At 39.4% G+C, this 18,818-nt stretch overlaps 2 protein-coding genes across 5 annotated transcripts in view; one reads left to right on the top strand and one right to left on the bottom strand.

Annotated features, from left to right (window-relative positions):
* map3k4 (mitogen-activated protein kinase kinase kinase 4) overlaps positions 1 to 8,245 on the top strand; it is a 21,412-nt gene extending 13,167 nt beyond the window's left edge. For 2 of the 3 annotated variants that reach the window (XM_032540577.1, XM_032540578.1), the window contains exons 12-27: positions 226 to 387; positions 657 to 790; positions 1,432 to 1,510; positions 1,629 to 1,707; positions 2,282 to 2,375; positions 2,729 to 2,851; positions 4,515 to 4,615; positions 4,721 to 4,801; positions 4,903 to 5,094; positions 5,181 to 5,251; positions 5,344 to 5,460; positions 5,547 to 5,706; positions 5,820 to 5,942; positions 6,268 to 6,374; positions 6,986 to 7,165; positions 7,340 to 8,245. In XM_032540577.1, coding sequence (XP_032396468.1) covers positions 226 to 387; positions 657 to 790; positions 1,432 to 1,510; positions 1,629 to 1,707; positions 2,282 to 2,375; positions 2,729 to 2,851; positions 4,515 to 4,615; positions 4,721 to 4,801; positions 4,903 to 5,094; positions 5,181 to 5,251; positions 5,344 to 5,460; positions 5,547 to 5,706; positions 5,820 to 5,942; positions 6,268 to 6,374; positions 6,986 to 7,165; positions 7,340 to 7,360 — 1,824 coding nt within the window. In that variant the 3' untranslated portion in view covers positions 7,361 to 8,245. The remainder of the gene's footprint in view (positions 1 to 225; positions 388 to 656; positions 791 to 1,431; positions 1,511 to 1,628; positions 1,708 to 2,281; positions 2,376 to 2,728; positions 2,852 to 4,514; positions 4,616 to 4,720; positions 4,802 to 4,902; positions 5,095 to 5,180; positions 5,252 to 5,343; positions 5,461 to 5,546; positions 5,707 to 5,819; positions 5,943 to 6,267; positions 6,375 to 6,985; positions 7,166 to 7,339) is intronic. The other variant, XM_032540579.1, reaches the window with a different exon arrangement.
* Positions 8,246 to 9,805: 1,560 nt separating this feature from the next.
* Positions 9,806 to 14,460, bottom strand: agpat4 (1-acylglycerol-3-phosphate O-acyltransferase 4 (lysophosphatidic acid acyltransferase, delta)). Of its 2 annotated transcripts, none has more exons than XM_032540661.1 (9): positions 14,308 to 14,460; positions 13,409 to 13,587; positions 12,999 to 13,168; positions 12,729 to 12,890; positions 12,485 to 12,638; positions 12,244 to 12,346; positions 12,077 to 12,152; positions 11,632 to 11,830; positions 9,806 to 10,686 (listed from the first exon to the last, which is right to left on the bottom strand). In XM_032540661.1, exons 2-9 carry the CDS (start codon positions 13,584 to 13,586, stop codon positions 10,595 to 10,597), a joined length of 1,134 nt encoding a protein of 377 aa, XP_032396552.1. In that variant the 5' UTR covers position 13,587; positions 14,308 to 14,460; the 3' UTR covers positions 9,806 to 10,594. The 2 variants fall into 2 exon arrangements, with proteins under 2 accessions (XP_032396552.1, XP_032396553.1); XM_032540662.1 differs by having other exon boundaries at positions 14,285 to 14,446.
* Positions 14,461 to 18,818: the final 4,358 nt, after the last annotated feature.

The following is an 18,818-nucleotide window of genomic DNA, read 5'->3' on the forward strand; positions in this document are numbered from 1 at the left end:
AAAAAAAAAAAAAGCCAATATCAGGCCAGATTTTAGAATTCATTCTCAAAAGGGAAGTCACTAAGCTTGCACCTGTTACATTCAGAGCCACACTGCAACATGAGTTTTAAATGCTCTCACCGATCGCTTTGACGTTTTGGTTTTCTGGAGAACCTTTTTATTAGAAAGTAATAATAATCATAATACAACTCTTTCTTCTTCCCATCTTTCTGTCTCCTACCACAGGATGAAGCACTACAGCTCTGCATTAAGATCAGCACTGCCATCGACCGAGTGGAGTACATGTTCACCACAGAGTTTGAGGCCGAGGTGGAGGAGTCGGAGTCAGCCACTCTGCATCAGTACTACAGAGAGGCAATGATACAGGGCTACAATTTTGCCTTCGAGGTAACTGTTATACAGTGTATGTTTTCAAAGAAGCTCATGCTTAAGATGATGCTCATCTAATCTATCTCTTCTTCTACTCAGACATTTCTTGTCCACAATTTAGCAACAATTAGGCTAGAAGGGTTAGTGTAGTTATATTTTGGGTTATATTTTGCAAAGAGACAATAAAGCTACACGAGGACTGAATTAATTGCAAAGTCTTTAGGTGAGGGGACATTGAGGCAGTTCTTCTAAATATACTCCTGTTTGCTTTATTTTGTTATTTACAGTACCACAAGGAAGTGGTGCGCCTGATGTCAGGGGAGTTCAGGCAAAGGATCGGGGAACGCTACATAACATTTGCCCGCAAATGGATGACCTATGTTCTGACCAAATGTGAGAGTGGCCGGGGCACCAAGCCCAGGTAAGGCTCCATCTATCAATGGAGCATTCACATACATTTTTAAGATATTCCCTTCTGTCTTTTTGCCATCTGGTTGGGCGCAGTGTGGCGTTCCTGAGGCAACATTTAAGCGTTTGAGTATGTTGCTCAGGGATGCTTTTTGTAGCATTATTGCAAAGAGAGATAAAGCCAGGCCCTGTGGTTTACCATTAACCTCACTAATCAATAAGCAGTGCCATTAGTCTTGGATAAAAAGGTAACAAACAATGTTGTTAAACAAACTGCAGACTTATATGAAAGTTTTTTTAGTTTCTTACAGTACAAGATCATAGTAATTAAAATAGTTTTTTTGTCTTCTGTATTTTTAGAACTTTTAAATGTGAAACCATATATATCTATCTTCTATGTCGTTTTAATCCTCTTTGTTGAGATCGTTTGCTAGCATGACAAGTTTTTTTTGAAGAAGCCAAAGACAAATTTCCACTAAATTCTAATAAAAAAATAATAATTATAGAAGAAATTGTGCTCTGATAACAAATGGAAGCCTTTAGGTTATTTCATGAAAAACAATTGCAAACCATACACACTCCACGTTTACCAGCACCATACAGTGTGAGTGAAGTTTTGGGACACACTGATTAACTGCCATGTTGAACTTACAGGTGGGCGACTCAGGGTTTTGATTTTCTTCAGGCTATCGAACCTGCCTTTATATCAGCCTTGCCTGAGGATGACTTCCTGGTAAAATTGCCTGTTTTCTTCTTTTCGTCGTTTTCTACAAATTGCACAACAAGCATGCACTTTGATGTACAGGTTATCTATTGACTGAATTTACAAATTTAATTTTGTCTTTCTGCAGAATTTACAAGCTTTGATGAATGAATGTATAGGACATGTGATTGGAAAACCTCATAGCCCAGTTACCGGCCTGTACATTGGTAAGATCTGTGATACTAACTGTTGGCAACTTCCGTTTTTGGAGTTCAGGATTTGTTTTTGGTGTTTGCATTCTGTTGCTAGTTTTATAACCTGGGTGTCATGGGGACGGTGTTTAAAAACAAAGCCGGCACAGCGACAGTGAAGTAACAATTCAATTACTGTAGAATAGCAAAGAAGCATTGTGTATGCCCTGAAGTTTGTTGGTCTGACTAACCTCACTGATTAATCAGGCTCCTTTAAGCAACTTCATGCTGCTACAGTGGCCAACAGCAGAAAACTATGGTTGCCCTAGGCCAGTGTGAAAATGCAGGATTATAACTGCAAATCTGGGGGTTGCTGAAAAAGGGCATGTTTTCTCAGGAAACCATTCCTTATTAAAACAAATGAAATGTTCTTCTTTTCTTTTCTTTTTTTATAAATGATTAAAACCAGATCAACTGCAGAATGCCACAACCACGTTCCTGCTGTTTAATGCCACACAAAAGTAGTTTAGACTTCTCACAACCTACAAACAAGATTTCCTTTTATTGGATGGCGTGACTAAATTAGGAATTGGTTGTTTTTTCTTTTCAGCTCCTAGGAATAGTCCTCGTCCTGTAAAGGTCCCTCGCTGCCATAGTGACCCACCAAACCCCAATCTGTTCATCCCAAATGCTGAAGGTTTCAGGTAGGTGGTTACAGTTCAAGCTTTTCCAATAATCTGCGTGCCTTCATGTGTTTTCTTACTCTTTCTTGCATGGCTCATCGTGCCTCATCACCTTTGCTGTGTATGCCCACTGATGTTTTTGCTCTGTAGCTGTTGAGCTTGTGTGTTATGCTGTGTGTTTTGTATGTGTATGCTCTAAGTATGTCAGTGGTCTTTTTTTACTTTTTTTTTTATAAAGTGTCTGAATGAGAGAGTGTGCATCTGTCCCTCAACCAGCCACCCAGTCACACACAAAAATATATCTACACACATCCCTCTCAAGCCACCTTACCTCGCAAGTCAGAGCTCCTCAGTTTTGTTTTTTCACCACACAGCTCTCGAAGTCTCCCCTGTGACCTCCGGAACCAGCTTTTCCCCAATGGCCCTCGCCCTGTCCCTCAGGGCCCTGGGGAACACAGCCACACCAAAGCACCCAGCAGCAGCCCCTGTGACGTCAGGTAGCCTTGCCCCCAAGTCACCCGGTAGAAGCTGCTATTAAAGCACGGCTTCAGATTCAGTAGCAATAGCCATCACTTTTTTTTTTTTTTTTTTTTTTTGGAAACAACTTCTGAAGTTTGAAGGAAAATATGCTTCATGTTCAAAATTAGAAATCTGTTATTTACAGGCCATTTTAAAAGTGAATTTCAAAAGAGAGAAAGAATGAAACACTGCTGATGAGATGGCGCTCTTACAGAGGGATACATTTTATATTATACTTGTTTTCATCCCGTTATTAGGTCATTCGCTTTGATTTATACCTTTTATTGGAAGATTGCTCATTTCCTGCTTTTAGCCTTCTGATTGAATCATTATAAATTTAGATATTTAGACAGATATTGAATTAACTACCATGTCCAAAAAGTCAGTCTCCCATTCTATCTAGCACCAATCTTTTTTTTTTTGGTCTAAGAGAAGTTTTAGTTTGTTTGCATATATTGTTTGGATGCTTGGACAACAGAAAACATTTTATTCAGTTAAATAATGAGGTATTTCCCTTCACATTCTACCTGAAATGGAATTGTACTTGAAAAATTAGATTTTAAAATACATTGATGCTGCATGCAAAGCATGGCTGTACAGATGATCATTTTAATCAGTTATAGACCTGCTGCAGCTTAAATAAAGTGCTAGAAAATGCATCTAAATAATATGCATTGTGTTGATGTAAACTACAAAAGTAAATTATTTTAATTGAACAAAACTCTGGAGGGACTTAATTAGCAGTATTTGCAGCCTTAGAAGTGTTAATGTACCATTTACAAGCCCTGGTTAATTTCACCAAATCAGACAAAAGGCCTTACACAGGTCTTGTTGCTTGTCAAAGGAAGAGACGGTGAGTGTTGTGCACGGTGTGAAAAAAACCAACCACCACACACACACACACACACACACAAACACAAACACACACACACTACCTCAATGAAAGAGTGGGCTATGCTATTCTGCTTTTTAGTGCTATTAACATCATTCTTGCTTTGATGGTTTTGGCTTTTTTGTACACACAAATAAGCCAGAAAGCACATGCTTTTGAAATCTGAACATGCACTCTAGAGATCTAACCTTCAAATGTGTTTGAGCTGTATAATGATGCATGCTGAACTCTTAATGGGTTTTAAAAGGCACACTAAGAATCGATGAAAATGTCAGATGGTTTTTATCAGTTTTTTATATATTATCTTGAAACCCTGATACTAATTATCGAGCATAGAACTGGGTAGTATTTGATTGGTTGGATTCTTTATATAGTTTACAGTTTTATAATGTAATTTACATTTTAAGTCTGGTGTCATTTGCCCTAATAGCATCTCAAGTTTAAGATGATCTCTCTCCCTTTGCAGGTCAATGTGTCTTATATCATTGAGATGCTTTAATGAAGCAGTGACCTGTACTTCTAAATTTTCAACAATGAATTCAAGATTAAGGACCGAGTGTATGCAGTTTTATCAATAGCATACTCGCATGACGCATTTTAAGAGCATAAAAATACAGTGGTCTTGGCAGAAGATATTGTACTCTGCGTTGATCTTTAAATTGTCCATAAACAGAGAAACTCCCAGACTGAAACATACTGTCAGAATCAGTAGGTTTTGATTGAACTTGATTTCTTCCATGTTCCTGCAGGGGATCCAGTTACCATGAGAATGACCGTCTATCATCGGTTGCAGCAGAGTTACATTTCAAATCTCTGAGCCGCCATTCCAGCCCCACAGAGGACAGAGAAGGTGGGTGCATTCAGTGCTATGCATTGTTTGATCCACATTGTGCATATTAATCGTTCGCACTGGCTGAATTTTCTCTTGTGATTTTTTTTTTTCCCTTCTCTCCAGAACCCTCCTACCCTAAGGGAGACCCTAACAGCGCTGCTCGTCGAAGCTGGGAGCTCCGCACCTTTATCAGCCAGTCCAAGGGTGAGATTGTTGAGGGATGAGGCACATTGTATTGACTAAAACATGCAATTGGGAATGCCTACATGAAAATAATAAATCCTGTTTCCTGACTCCCATCTTAGACACAGCAGCACGGCAAAGCCCCATGGAGTCCGTCCGTCGCTCCATTCGCAAGTTTGAGGACAAACGCTACGCTGTGATGAAGCAACGCAACATCATCGGCCAAGTGTGTCACACACCCAAGTCTTATGACAACGTCATGCACGTTGGGCTCAGGAAGGTGACATTCAAGTGGCAGAGGGGCAACAAGATAGGTATGGCTACCCACTGACTGCTTTTGCTATAATGCATGTTAACGTAACGCACATGCAGGATGTAATGTTTGTGTGTATCATAATAGGTGAAGGCCAGTATGGAAAGGTGTACACCTGCATCAATGTTGACACTGGTGAACTAATGGCCATGAAGGAGGTATGCATTCAGCAAGATCAATTTAACAGTTTTCGAAGTAATCATAAGAGCTGCAGGCCGCGCTGACAGTTTACTTTTATTTTTTCAACCAGATCCGATTCCAGCCGAACGATCACAAAACAATCAAGGAGACTGCAGATGAGCTCAAAATTTTTGAAGGCATTAAACACCCAAACCTGGTGCGATACTTTGGAGTCGAGCTCCATCGGGTAAGAGGCACGCGTTTCTGTCGGTCCAGGCATTATTGGTGCGCACTGAAGCAGTTTGGTCTAAGTGTTCATGCGCTCACCTCTAGGAGGAGATGTACATCTTTATGGAGTACTGTGATGAGGGCACTCTGGAGGAGGTGTCCAGACTGGGCCTGCAGGAACATGTCATCAGGCTCTATAGTAAACAGATCACTACAGCCATTAATGTCCTCCATGAACATGGCATTGTCCACCGAGATATCAAGGGTCAGTGTCACATTTTCTTTTTCTAATCGGAAGTGCAGGAAATCCAGAATTAACTTGGCATTCATTTACCTACTGTGCTTTCTGTGTCGGTTTCCTTCCTCTTTTTATATCAGGAGCCAACATCTTTTTGACGTCATCGGGTCTGATTAAGCTGGGGGACTTTGGCTGTTCAGTCAAGTTGAGGAACAACACTCACACCATGCCAGGCGAGGTGAACAGCACACTGGGAACAGCAGGTAAGAAATTATATTTTGTGTCTGGATGCCACCACCAGGGGTCATTGTGGCTTAATGTCTCCCCCCCACACTTTGACCATTGGATGTCCATCCACATGCTGTGATTTCCTGTGTGTTCTTGTGTAGTTGTGGTGTCCTAGGAAACCCTTTTTGTAACTTGTTTAATGGATACAACAATCTTCAGTTTGTTTTATGTTTGGTACACATTTTTAAATCAAACCTATTTCCCATTGTCCGCGAGGAGTTATACACAAATATAGTTATCATATTATTGTATCACTGATTAATAATTTCTATTGTTTTAATTATTTTCTGTCTTAATCAGCATACATGGCACCTGAAGTCATCACCAGAGCAAAGGGTGAGGGCCATGGACGAGCAGCAGACATCTGGAGTTTGGGTTGCGTTCTCATTGAGATGGTGACAGGAAAGGTAAGGAGTGAAAGGAGAGTGTTTTGCCTTACTCATAATAATAATAATAATAATAATAATAATACATTTTATTTAACAGCGCCTTTCTAACACTCAAGGACACTTTACAGACAATAAAAGACAGATATAGGGAACAGAAAAGTGTAAGTAGTCATAGATCCTTATAAGCTACATTGGCTTGTATCTTATTCAGGGATCTTTCTTTGCTGCAGGTATACCATGCTGTAAATAAGACGGGCTGAAATACGTATTGTCATAGGTTATTGTTGCTCTTTTATAATTATTATTACAAACAAGAGACGCATTGTGGATCAGCTGTGGCTTCCACATGCAATGATTATGTTTTAGTCCATTCAAGTAAAATAAAAGTACATTTATATCAAGTAAAGTTTCAATTACAAGGTTCTTTGTGTTAAAACAAGCAGATTTTAAATAAAACAGTTTGGCTGAGTTGCTGTTATGCTCTGGCAACAAATTTCAGTTTCAATCTGACAAAATCTGTAGAGCTAGTAGCGCTTTAGCAAAACTGCTCTTCCAGAGTGAAAAAATGGTAGTGGTAAAAAACCTACAATGAAATTATGTGATGTTCTTAACTTTGTCCCAACCTGCAGAGGCCCTGGCACGAGTATGAGCACAACTTCCAGATCATGTACAAAGTGGGCATGGGCCATAAACCCCCCATTCCAGAGAAGCTGAGCACAGAGGGGAAGGACTATCTCGGTCACTGTTTGGAGAGCGAACCCAAACGTCGCTGGACAGCTAGCATGCTGCTCGACCACCCATTTGTTAAGGTGAGATGCTGCTATGACATACATTTAAAGAAAAAAAAAATTGTTATCACAAAATATCCCACCAGTGGACTGTCATGGCTTGACTTAATACTTCAGTTATTTAAAATGATTGTTTAAAGATGGGTGTACTGGTCATCCTAAAATTTCCGCTTCTTCATCTCTTGTCTGTTTCAGGTTTGTACGGATGAAGAATGAAAGGACCTTTCTCTGCAGCTTTTACGTTTACAAATGAAAGCACTACTGTACATGCTGTTGGCAAAAGAAAAAAGAACTGGATGCGGAGACGAGGAAGTTACGGCTGAAGGCACATGGACTTAAACTGAGGAACTTATATACAATATCATTTTAGAGGCAATTGTCCTCTGAAATTATCTAATGATCAGACCTATGGGGTATAGTGTTGTGTCTTTATGTACCCATGGACTGGGGGGAGGAGGGGCCGGAGTGGGACTGTATATACTGTAAGAATAGGATTGGCTTTAATTCTTGTATAAACAATATTGTAAAAGTAAATATTGCCACATTTGTTCTCACTGGGGAAGAGACCTTCTCAAAAGGCATTGAGACTTTTTTTTTTAAACAAATGGGAGGGGATGGGTGGGGGGGACAAAATCTATGGCACTTTTAAACTGTTTACCCAAGGTGCAGTTGAGTAGAGGAGGGAGCAATCTTATTTCAGTTGCCCTTTGAGACTGAAAAAGGTGTGGTAAGCCTCACTTAATGGAAGGAGCCGCTGGTTTACCTTTTATGAAATGAACACCATCTAAATATTCAAATGAATTTATCACTTGTCATTTGGCACTAGGAAGGATTTTTTAAATGTATTTTTCTTTGCCTTTGCTGAGGAGTTAAGGTCAAGTTGGAGCAATGTTCAAGTCCACTGGTCGCTGCCAGTGAAGAGCTGTTTATGTGACTGGAGCGTAACGGGGCCTGCTCTCCCTCCCTGCTGCTGAACACAAAACATTCACACAACCAAACACAGACACTGACACACACACCACAATTTTTGGTCCTCTGCTGCTCTTACAGTGTTTGCTATGTACAAACAATATTAATAAACCAATCGTTTTGTTTTTTTAATGAAATGTGTTTGTGTTCTCCCATCATGAAAATTCCATTTATTATTCCATTACTATCAAATAGGTAGTTTCTTTTTGAGTTGACAGTAAAATATTTCTTAATTGAAATATTTGCATTCTTATTAGAGGCATGCTATTATCTTTTCTCATGATGTAATACATTTTCCAAATCAAGTTAAACCCAGCTTTCTGGCACTGTCCAATTTCATGATCTGACCTCTTAAGCTTTGAAAGTATAAGTTAAGACAAAAGTTACAGGTGTCGCAATTAGTGATTACTGTTGTGGCCGAAGCTTGCAGATAAGTAGCTGTGCAAAGAAGACGCTTGAGCTCAGGAGTCTTTGGTTATTTATGTAGTTTTTCTCAGTTTGCTTTCATTACATATAAATTATTTTCAGAACAATGAAAATCTATTCTCACAACAGTGTATGAACTTTGGTATAACGAAGCATCCTTTAAAAAGCGTTTATGAGTTGTAACTAATGGCTTTAATGGTAAATATAATTTACTAATGCTTTATGGATCAGTTAGAAGGCCTTTATAAGAACCAAGGTTGGATATCTAGGTTATGAAATCACTGTGCTTAAGGTAAAGTGGCTGCAGAATGAATCTGGACCAAAATAAGCTTTTAACTTTAGCTCCCTTATTTATACCGCACCTTTCAAAACAGTTACAAAAAACTTTCCATTGTTGAACCAGGAAAAGAACCTTTCATGACTTCCATGAAATAAAATAAGACAATTACAGTTAAATACAACATAAATTGGAACTAAAATACCCAAAAGTAATAAAAAAGGAAAAGAAAACCAATAACATCAAACAGATAATACATGTTGAAAATGAAATGGTGTTTTCAGCTGTCTACAAAAGGATATTTGAATTGGTAGTGCAATTTGACACCATTCCCTGTACATCTGACTGAAGTATTGAGGGAAATGTAGTTTTGGTAGCAGTGATGCGCTGGCTGATGCATTCATTCACTGTTGGACACAATGTTGCTGCTAAGGACATACTGATTTGTTGATTGCACCTAATGTTTTGCAAAATAAAAAAAACAAAACAAATTTCGTCAATAACTTTGGCTGGAAAATACACATCACACAAATTGTCATAGATGATTGACATAACAAAGGCCAAGAGATCTGTTAACAACAAAAAAATGTTTAGCAATAAAGACTGATAAAGCTGTTTCCAAGAATTTTAAATTGAGGAATGGACCTTTATAACCATATCAGGGTGACTTCACCTTGGGCATGAGTGCATTAAACCAACTTGCAGAGCAGAGAACCACAGAAAAGCCATGAGCTCCTGAAAGCTATGCACCAACTCTTTTTCCATTGACGTCCACCAACCAATGTCTTAAAAAAATGTAGGTATGGCCTGTGGACCATGGTATTCTTGGTGATAAGTATGTGATGCAAATTTGAACAATTGAATGTGTGCATGTATCACTGGGTCATTTTTTTCTAGCTTCATGGAAAGGTCACTCAGTGCTCTACACACCACTGTCAAGTTTTACACAGTAGGCTGTAGTCAGATGCGAGGGTACGCACAGATCTTTCTTTTCTTCTTTGATGCTGCAAGTAGGATTTTGAGTCTCCAATGATTGAGGTAAGAGACAGGCGTACTCTCTAAGTTATTGTCTCTCAGTTTTTCCTATCATAAAGAGAGGCATTACAGTATTGTATCAGTTGTCGCTCATACGTGGAGTGTTAATGTTATGCAACAGAGAAGTGTTTTCTATTCACTCAATGCAAGGACTTTTTCCTGAGTGATCTCAACTTGCAGAGGCACGTGTATAGGCATGTAAAATTATGTAAAATCCGAGGTGAGATATTGCTTTAGCATCTATTTTAAAGCCTTCCTGCTTACCAAGTAATCTAATACTCACAGTACATCATTTATCACTTAAATAAGGATTTTGTATATGTAATTTTTTCACACCACCACTTATGCTCCTCTTATACAGTGTACTAACAATATTAATAAACCCATGTTTAAAAAAAAAGGGAAATGTGTATTTTCTTCCAACATGAAAAATGTAATTTATGCTTTACATAACAATCAAAGAGGTAGTCCATTTTACACTTGGTTAAGTTGACTTTGGTTACCAGGAGAAATCTCTTGACTGCATTCAAACATTTACACTTTGATTTAAGGAGAATGTAGTTACGCCATATTTAATTTAGCCTTACATTCTTATCATAAGGTTACCACACAAAACTGTCCACCATGGTCCAGTTTCATGATCTGATCTTGAAGTTCTGTTGGGGAACGTAAAGTCGAGACTGAATTGTGCTTAGAAACAAGGTTGAACTTGCTGGACGAGTCCTGTCAGATGGGTGTTTCCACTAGTTGTTGTTTAGAGGAACTTCCTTACTCCCATAGCTTGAGCCTCTGTCAGTCTCAGTCTGGCCAATCATCCAGCGAACTCCCAGTGAAACTGTAAAGGAAAGATTAAGAAAGGGTACATTGAGAATATTATTTGAGCGAGTCCTAAAGAAAGGGTGGGCGTGGTTACTTCCACAGTATATTATCTTTAATTTGTTTTTTTGTCCCCCGTGTTTTAGGCTAGAACATTTGTTGTCATACGAGCTGCCTTTCCCCAGAACACATTGTAAAAAAAACACGGTCTCTGTAGACAGCCCAGGGTCTACAAACGGCAACAAAAACAAAATGTGCCCACCTGCACCACATAGCATACACAAACAGTGTTCAAGCGTTCCAGCCAATAACCGACAAGAAGGATTTGGGAGTGGGAAGCCAAAGGGAGGGGGAGGGGACGGGATGAGGAGGAGGGAGGGGCAAGTTAGTCTTGTTTTGTTTGAAAATAACATCAAGAAGTAACGTCACCTAACATCGCTTAGAGCACCTTTAAGTGACATGATTGAATTTGTAACTTTGAGATCAAAAGCTAAGGAATAACAACCAATGTCTTGCGATAAATCTACAATGTATTTCCAAATTTAACAGACATTTTTTAAATAAATATAAAGTGTAAGACTGGGGCTGGTCTCTTTGAAGAAATCAAAATGAGTCATTTTACCTACAACCACAAACACGGGCACCTTTTTCTTGTGGAAACTGTAACCTGCTCCTTATAAACCCAAGCTGTTTGAGAAATCATTTCTCCATTTTATATATCACTGAAACTATTCTGATGGATTAATGTTTAACTTTGCTGCGTAAGCACATTCTGACTGCTGTTGGTGACATGCTCCCAGGACTGATAAATAAGATTTTCCAAAGATAAGGGACTTACATTTGAGTTATCAAATCTGCTGCCTTGTGGAAAGTTTGGACAAAGATGAGCTGGTTAACTTAAGGGAAGGACCTTTATCACCATTTCAGGATGACTTTACCCCACCTTAGTTTGCATGAAACCAACCTGCATAGCAGAGAGCCACAGATGCTAAGATGGTCATCATCGATGCAGTGCTGATCAGTTGAGCAAGTAGCAGGCCCAGCGGGTAGAGGAGCAAGCAGGCCCAGAACAGCCAGTTGATCAAGGCCCATGGTCGCTGTGGAGGGCTCACTGTGGGACCAGGGAAACGCCCTGTTTGTTTGTAGTGCTCCTGAAAGCTATCCTGTTGACATATGAATGCAAACACAACTCAGTACCATAGTCCAAGTTAGTCAGAGTACAAGTTTGTTCTTTAAAAGCCAAGTTGCTGTTATTGTCTCTAGAAAGAAGTAGGAGCCAAAAAATGTAAGTTCCTTGTATAATGTTTCAGTGACAGAAAGTTTAAAATTCTCAGAATTAGCCAGATTAGAATTATGAGATAGAGGCTAAAAAGCCTAAGGCTGAACATCCACCTTCTGCACACTTGTACCTTTTCCTGGTAGAGTTTGTGGAGCCAAGCGGCACACTCCGCCTCATCTTCTGGGATCAGCTCCAGAGGGATTCTCCTGCAACGAAGAGGGGAAGTCGGATCTCTCAGATAAATAATGATTACACCGGCAGACAGGAAATGACATGTAGCAAAACATTTGTTTATACCTCACATATAAATCTGCGTGATATTTCATCCCATTAAGAACTCCGAGCAAGGTTGGGGCTTCATTGTTTCTGAAGTTCAGTGTGGAATCATAAACAGCTGCCACTGCATGAGATAACACACACAGCAACGGTTAACTGTAGAACTCATTTGGTTTGCAAATCACTTTCAAAGAAATCCACACACAACATTTGATATTTACGGTTAGCCATATTTTTGACTTCGTCAAAGATGGAAACTCACCAGTTCCTCTGAGGTTTTGAACAGTTACCCAGAATCCTTTGGTTCTGGGCAGAAGATGATACTTTAGTTTGGGTAAACCTTTGCTCTCAGCCACCTGCATGCTAATCTGGTGCTTCTTTGGTGTGAAGCGTGTTCCTTCGCAGAAAAGCAAGAACTTGTCAAAGGAAATGAGATTGTTTATAAATGCCATTATTCAAAAATATCAACATCAACAACATGAGAATTTCCATAGGCCGAAACATACCCAGTAGTTTTCTGGGTAGTCCCGCAGGTTCTGAAGACTCTGAGCCACCGTCCTTCGGTCCTCCTCCCACTTCCTCTTGCAGAAAACTATCTCCAGAAAGTACCACATCCAGCCTATAACAGGTACATAACTTAACTCTTTTTTGGCTAACACTTTGGAGCTCTGGAAAAAGATGAAAGGGTAAAACATGTTAAGGCCTAAAGTACAACAACACAACCTCAAAGTAAAAAAAGGGAAAACGTGGAGATGTTTGGGGGTACTTTTTCTTACCCCAAGAACTCCGAATCTGTCACAATAGGTCCAGCCACACAGGAAGTCGATCTCATGACTGTGGTTGAGAACCACAATTGCATTCTCATTTCCGTAGAGTGGATAACTCTTTGGGTCTGTGTAGAGCGTGCATTCTGTCCCAGACCACCACTCCAGGGCAGCTACCATCTCTGAGGATCATTAGCACACAATGATGTAGCAAAGTCTACGTTATGTGAACAAAGATAGTTTGTCTGTTTGTGAAGTGGTTTTACAGACTGCAATCTCACTGCATGCGACAGAATCATTTTGTTACCACTTAAAAGACAGATTTCTTCCTTCCAGCAGCAAAACAAAAACAAAAACCAATGGTACAACAGAGAGCAGACTTCAACATAATCTATGTGGCAGAGAGTAAGAACGGTGCTTACGGCTGCTGATGCAATAGCCCAGTCTGATGTTGATCCTGCGGGCCAGCTGCTTACTGACCAGCCAGAGAGGTAGAGTACAGATCTGCAACAGGTTGATAATGAAGCCGCTGACCAGGAACACATACCAGATGATCATCTGGCACACAAACTGGGACTTCAGCTTCTGCAAGAGGGCCATGCTGTAAAAGTTGCAAATTATTAAAACACAACTACCACTTGAGCTGAGTGGAAACATTTCATCATTCAGCTCTGTCAGACAGAGATTTCAGCGGGTCTCGCCCCGGGCTGTAACAGCAATTGTTCACACCCAGTATGACATAAAGGTTTACTTTAACTAGAATGTCTTGTTTCATGGGCTGAATGGAGCCTTTGAGCCAGACTGTGCATAAATAAACGGCCAATCCCAGCACAGAAACGTAATCCTGACAGTGACTTTTTTCAGGGATATGGGGCACTATTTAATTAACTATTCATACCCCATCCCATAACTGTTGTTCTGTCACAGGATTTCCTCAAAGTCAAGGCAATCTGATTATGCTCTGTGTCATAGGATGAATGTGCTCTGAAAGGTCAGGCCAATCATACTGTAGTTTAGCAGCCGATGACAAGGTTACATATCCAAGTCTCGCACACAGCTCTAAGAAGCACAGACCTTATTATTTACAATCAAACTGTTTCTGATGGTAAAACACCTGCCTGCAAAACTCCAATGTAAGTGGTAACAAACAAGTAAAATCTGTAGGCAAAATTGGCATGTGGTGTAATGTAGATGAGATGAGACGGAAATACATCTGAACAACTGCTCAAAATGTAAACAAAACAGAAAGCAAATATTATTTACAGAGCTGTGTCTTTGATAAAGGTCAAGTTACTTACCTAGGACAAACTATGGCATTTACCTTGATCACAGCGCTGTCCTGCCTCAGAGACCTTCCACCTTTCAAAGATGACAAATAAAAAAAACAACAACAGGAGTATTTAAATTAATCTCACTCTAAATTCATGTCACATTCATTCAACATGTGTGGCCTATAGTCAGTCAGCGTACTACAGTAGAAATAAAAACTTACCCACTCAAGGAACCACTCCCATCTGAAAGCCACGCCTGGACCCCAGGATGCCATGGAACCCTGCTTCCTTGAAGCGAGTGTTATTGAACCAACATCGGAACATCTTGCGAGATACTTTTAAAAGTTTAATTGGGCCAAATCTCCCACAGACTATGTATTGTTAGGCATAATATCTTCTGATGGAAACAACACTTTTTTGGGCCATGGAGGTAACTTTACGTCATAGCCTACTCATATCGGTCACAATGACAGTGTGCAGACCGCGACTATGATTTTGCCCTCTCCTATATTTGGATTCATCACGCTATGTAAATGTTCAGCCCTCCTGACTCCAAAGTGAGACCTCTTTCAGTTTTCCCCACCTCTCTGCGCTGCCTTTATTTGGGAACAGGAAACGCACGAGGACGTCAAACCGGGAGTGGGACATGCGCAATGGTCTTTTTTCTTCATAAATGATTAAAGAATATCACGAAGTTAATACAAATAACAGTGGTCAAAAGTCACTTCCTTGTTTCATTTTGACTGAATATGAGTAATAACCACAGTTACAAAGCAGCCCCCCCACACACAGTCTTTGCTCTGTAAAATGTAGCCACTGTTGATTGTCTTGGTGGACAGTTCCCCCTGCTGGTAAAGCATTGCCTCTACGTAAGAAAAAGCTATTTTACATAGGAGGTGAACCCCAAAATGATTGAGGTTAAAGTGCGCCTCAATGGAGTTGGTTCTTAATTGCAGCAAGTCGAAAGTGTAACTTAAATTAAACACTTCACCAAAGAAAATAGATAGAGGTTGGGACTTAATGACCCAGATGCCTTAAAATATGGTTTATTCGCTGAGTTTGCAACATAAGTAACTTTAACAAGCTAAGTAATCCACTTCCCTATATGAAATGGTCTCCAAGAGGCAGAAGTGACATTGCACTCTGACATCAATCAGGTTTTTCACAGTTAATAATTACATTAGTATGAGTTGGCTCATGGAAACACTAAGTTAAATAGAAGTTCTCCTCTCACAGAAAAAAACCCACATGCACAGAAAGTACAATTCCTATGGTAAAAGTAAGATAGGGCAGACAGTGAACCGGCTACACTTATTACCTTTCCTGACTGATATCAACTCCTAGACATTCAATTGTAATGTTCTACTTCAATTTAACCAAAAGTGATACCTCAAGCTAGTTCCTCTTGCCAACTCCAGAGGGAAATAATAGGACACAGCTCCCTTAGATGAGAAAAACAGAATACATTTCTCTGTGACACACACTGTAAATAACACATTTTAATTGTGCACATATATTTGTCCCGCAAAACACATGTTTTGATGTGTTATCGAAATGGAACCTCAATGCCAAAGCAAACAGTGTTTGATTATTTTTCTTTGCAACCCAGAGACCACTGAAAGGAGATTAACGGGGTCCTGTGACCGTTGCTCCTTTGGGGGTTGCGAAGTAGTGTTTCCAAGCTCTCCTTTTACAGGTCCCATGATGCTTCAGCCCTCAAATCCTTGACCAAATCACCTTGAAGAGAGGACATGTCTGTGGGCAGAGGTCCACACATACAGTAAAGTAGCTCAGGAAGCCCTTTATGTTCAAATACCAAAGACAGAGAGTGTAAATGGGCTCAAGGGAATACTATTCAGTAAGTACATGTGCAAGTCACTCTGTAACTTCAAAAGTGATGAAGCACTGCGCTGTGAACTAAGGAAGAGTTACACAGTTTGAAAACACATGTTACCTATTTTAAATCCCATAACACCTTTACAAAGTTGAAAGATAACACTGATGTATATAAAACTCCCTTTCATGCAACCATTTGACAAATACTTCCGTCAGACTGGTTTAGATTAGTCGCAAATAATCATTTTATTAGTCAAGCTCAATGCTGATCACACATGAAGCATTTTCTGGGTCGATTTGTCTTTGTTTCCATGATTTGATAGAAGTTGGAGACAATATAAAGATTCTTTTTTTGTCATTTTGCATGCATGCAATGACATAAGTGAGTGAGTACAGTTGTTGATAAAACACAAAAGAAATTAAATTCATCAAGCCATTCTTTGTTTCGTTCTAATGTTGTCTGTAGTCTCCTTTTAAAAGGGGGGATCACAATGCCATCAGTACACAAGGTTAGAGGGCAGAGAATAGGCTTACAAACATGGTTAATTCATGCATTTCAAAAGTAACAATGCGTTACAGGTATGTCTACTACTTTATTGTTGTGGAGTAAAACTCTTACTGTCTTTTGAGACAGAGAACAATTTGTGTAGTATCTAATAGGTGCTGATTTCACAATTACAAATTATAAGGATCCCCTCCAGACATGTTTGAAAATATATAAAAATATTCTGCTTTGAATACTGATTACTCTCATATAGTTTTTATAGCAAAACAGTTTAATAAACCGCCTATTAATAATTAAAAGCACATCTGTTCCTTTTCCCTCAAATGAGATCACTTTTGAAAGTTTAACTGCTGATTGCAAGATGTTTTCTCCTGCAATGAAAAGTGTTTCTGCAGCATGTGTGTACTGAAGAGTTAAAGTAGGCATTTCACACTTGTCTAAGTTGCATATTAGACCATGATTGGTTTCCCAAAAATGTGTGATGTCACAAAGTCATGCATGTGCATAGTGTGTTTAACTCTGATTTAAGTTGAGTACATAGAAACTTTCCTCCTCCTGCAGATTAATGTGAAAACAGCCTTCTAGACAAGCTTTGCACATACATCAGTGAAGGTCGAACATTAAGTGACATTAAAAATTATTTATTTTTGAGTGGAGGGGGACTTTATGTGTGTCTCTAACCTTTGCTTTTAATGATACATTTTATTGCACAATAATACAATGTTTGGAGGTCTAAATGTGAAAAACAACTATTAGAGGCATGAAATCAAAATAACCTAAAATAACCATTCAGTATCTGACTGTCTTAAGAACTGTTTAAGATGAAAACACTGTGGGACCTAGCCAAAGCCAACCTATGCAAAAAGCAAGTACATGAGCATGACTATTACATGGAAAATGTATATGTTTCACAGTGAAAACGTAGGTCTTGTAATTGGTTGATGAACTGAAATGACTAGCCATCAGTCTGCTACTCAATGGGGGTAGCCAGGAAGGAGTGTCTCATTCCCATTTCACTGCACCTTAGTGGAAAAGTGCAGTTGATATGAGGTTGTTGGATTTTAAAGAAGTTACCCTTTTCCAAGAAATTTCAGCTTTCATTAAATTATTTGTCATACTGTTAAAGCTGCTTCTTTGAAAGTAACGGGATGCCATTTATGAGTAATGTGATGAGTTTGAGTGCTGCTCTTGACAATTTTTGCATGACATCCCCTGACTCTTAGTTATTGCCCACTGTTAAATCAAGCAGAAAAGCTTCCTTGCTAGATCAAGTTAAAGACCAGATGTAATGAAGATGGACTACATGCTTCTTTGACATGCTGGAAAGTTAGCAAATTCAGCAACAACACAGCCGAAAATCTCTCACCCTATTAGGAGTGCGGAACGAATTCTTGTTCCTTTTTTTTTTTACAATTAATCAGTTAATCTTATAAAAAAATCAGTGGCTGCAGCTGATATTTTTCAGTCAAGACTGAAGTTGGCAGTTGAACAGCCTTCAGCCAGGAAGAAGTATAATTTTGGCCAGCAACACAGGGGCAATTTGGATGAGCATACTGTTAAAAGAATGCACCAAAGATTAAGTACAATTACTGCATAAGTGTGATTTATTCAGCCAGTTACGCCATCATTTCACTCTTTTCCCTTAACAAATGAACACTCATTCAACCACTCTACACAACTTTTAAGGTAACAGGTCAGCGAACGTTTCCCAACATTTAACATTTTAGGTCTCACTGTGAGAAAGCCCGTGTTCATATTCCTCATAGTGAAGTGCATTTGGTAATTGTAGGACAATGTGTGGCTCAGAATCAGATGTGCAGGTGATAGTAAAAAATGTTTTTGAAAGAGTAATGAAGAGAGAATAGCCATGTTTGGAACACATCATGCTGCTGCACAATAAGTCTGGGGCAAATGATTTGACCGGACAGCACAGTCACAGTTGTTGATATTCTGACTGGAAAACTGTGAGTGACCGCATTTGTGTAAATGGTCTGAATAAATTAGGAAGAACTCTCTGACTTGGAAAATGCTGCATTCATTCAGGTTTTGTGCAGGCGTTGGTAAATCAGGTGCTAAAATATCCTTCAGTAACATGGGATGACTGCATGTTGGAATGTCATGAAAGGATATAATGTGCTCAGAGTTTCTGAATACATACTTTAGGCTCCTGGACTCATGGGAAAAAGTGCAAATCAGAAAAAGTGACAACATAGCCTGGGG

This window comes from Etheostoma spectabile, chromosome 17 (genome assembly GCF_008692095.1).
Source record: "Etheostoma spectabile isolate EspeVRDwgs_2016 chromosome 17, UIUC_Espe_1.0, whole genome shotgun sequence".
NCBI lineage: Eukaryota > Metazoa > Chordata > Actinopteri > Perciformes > Percidae > Etheostoma > Etheostoma spectabile.

What these genes read in the sequence shown, in the direction of transcription:
- agpat4 (XM_032540661.1), bottom strand. Translation starts at nt 13,586, where the DNA reads ATGGCCCTCTTGCAGAAGCTGAAGTCCCAGTTTGTGTGCCAGATGATC. An exon ending in GGGCTATTGCATCAGCAGCC is followed by an intron (nt 13,169 to 13,408) that starts GTAAGCACCGTT and finishes AATGATCCTCAG; the next exon opens with AGATGGTAGCTGCCCTGGAG. An exon ending in CACGCAGATTTATATGTGAG is followed by an intron (nt 12,153 to 12,243) that starts GTATAAACAAAT and finishes TCTTCGTTGCAG; the next exon opens with GAGAATCCCTCTGGAGCTGA.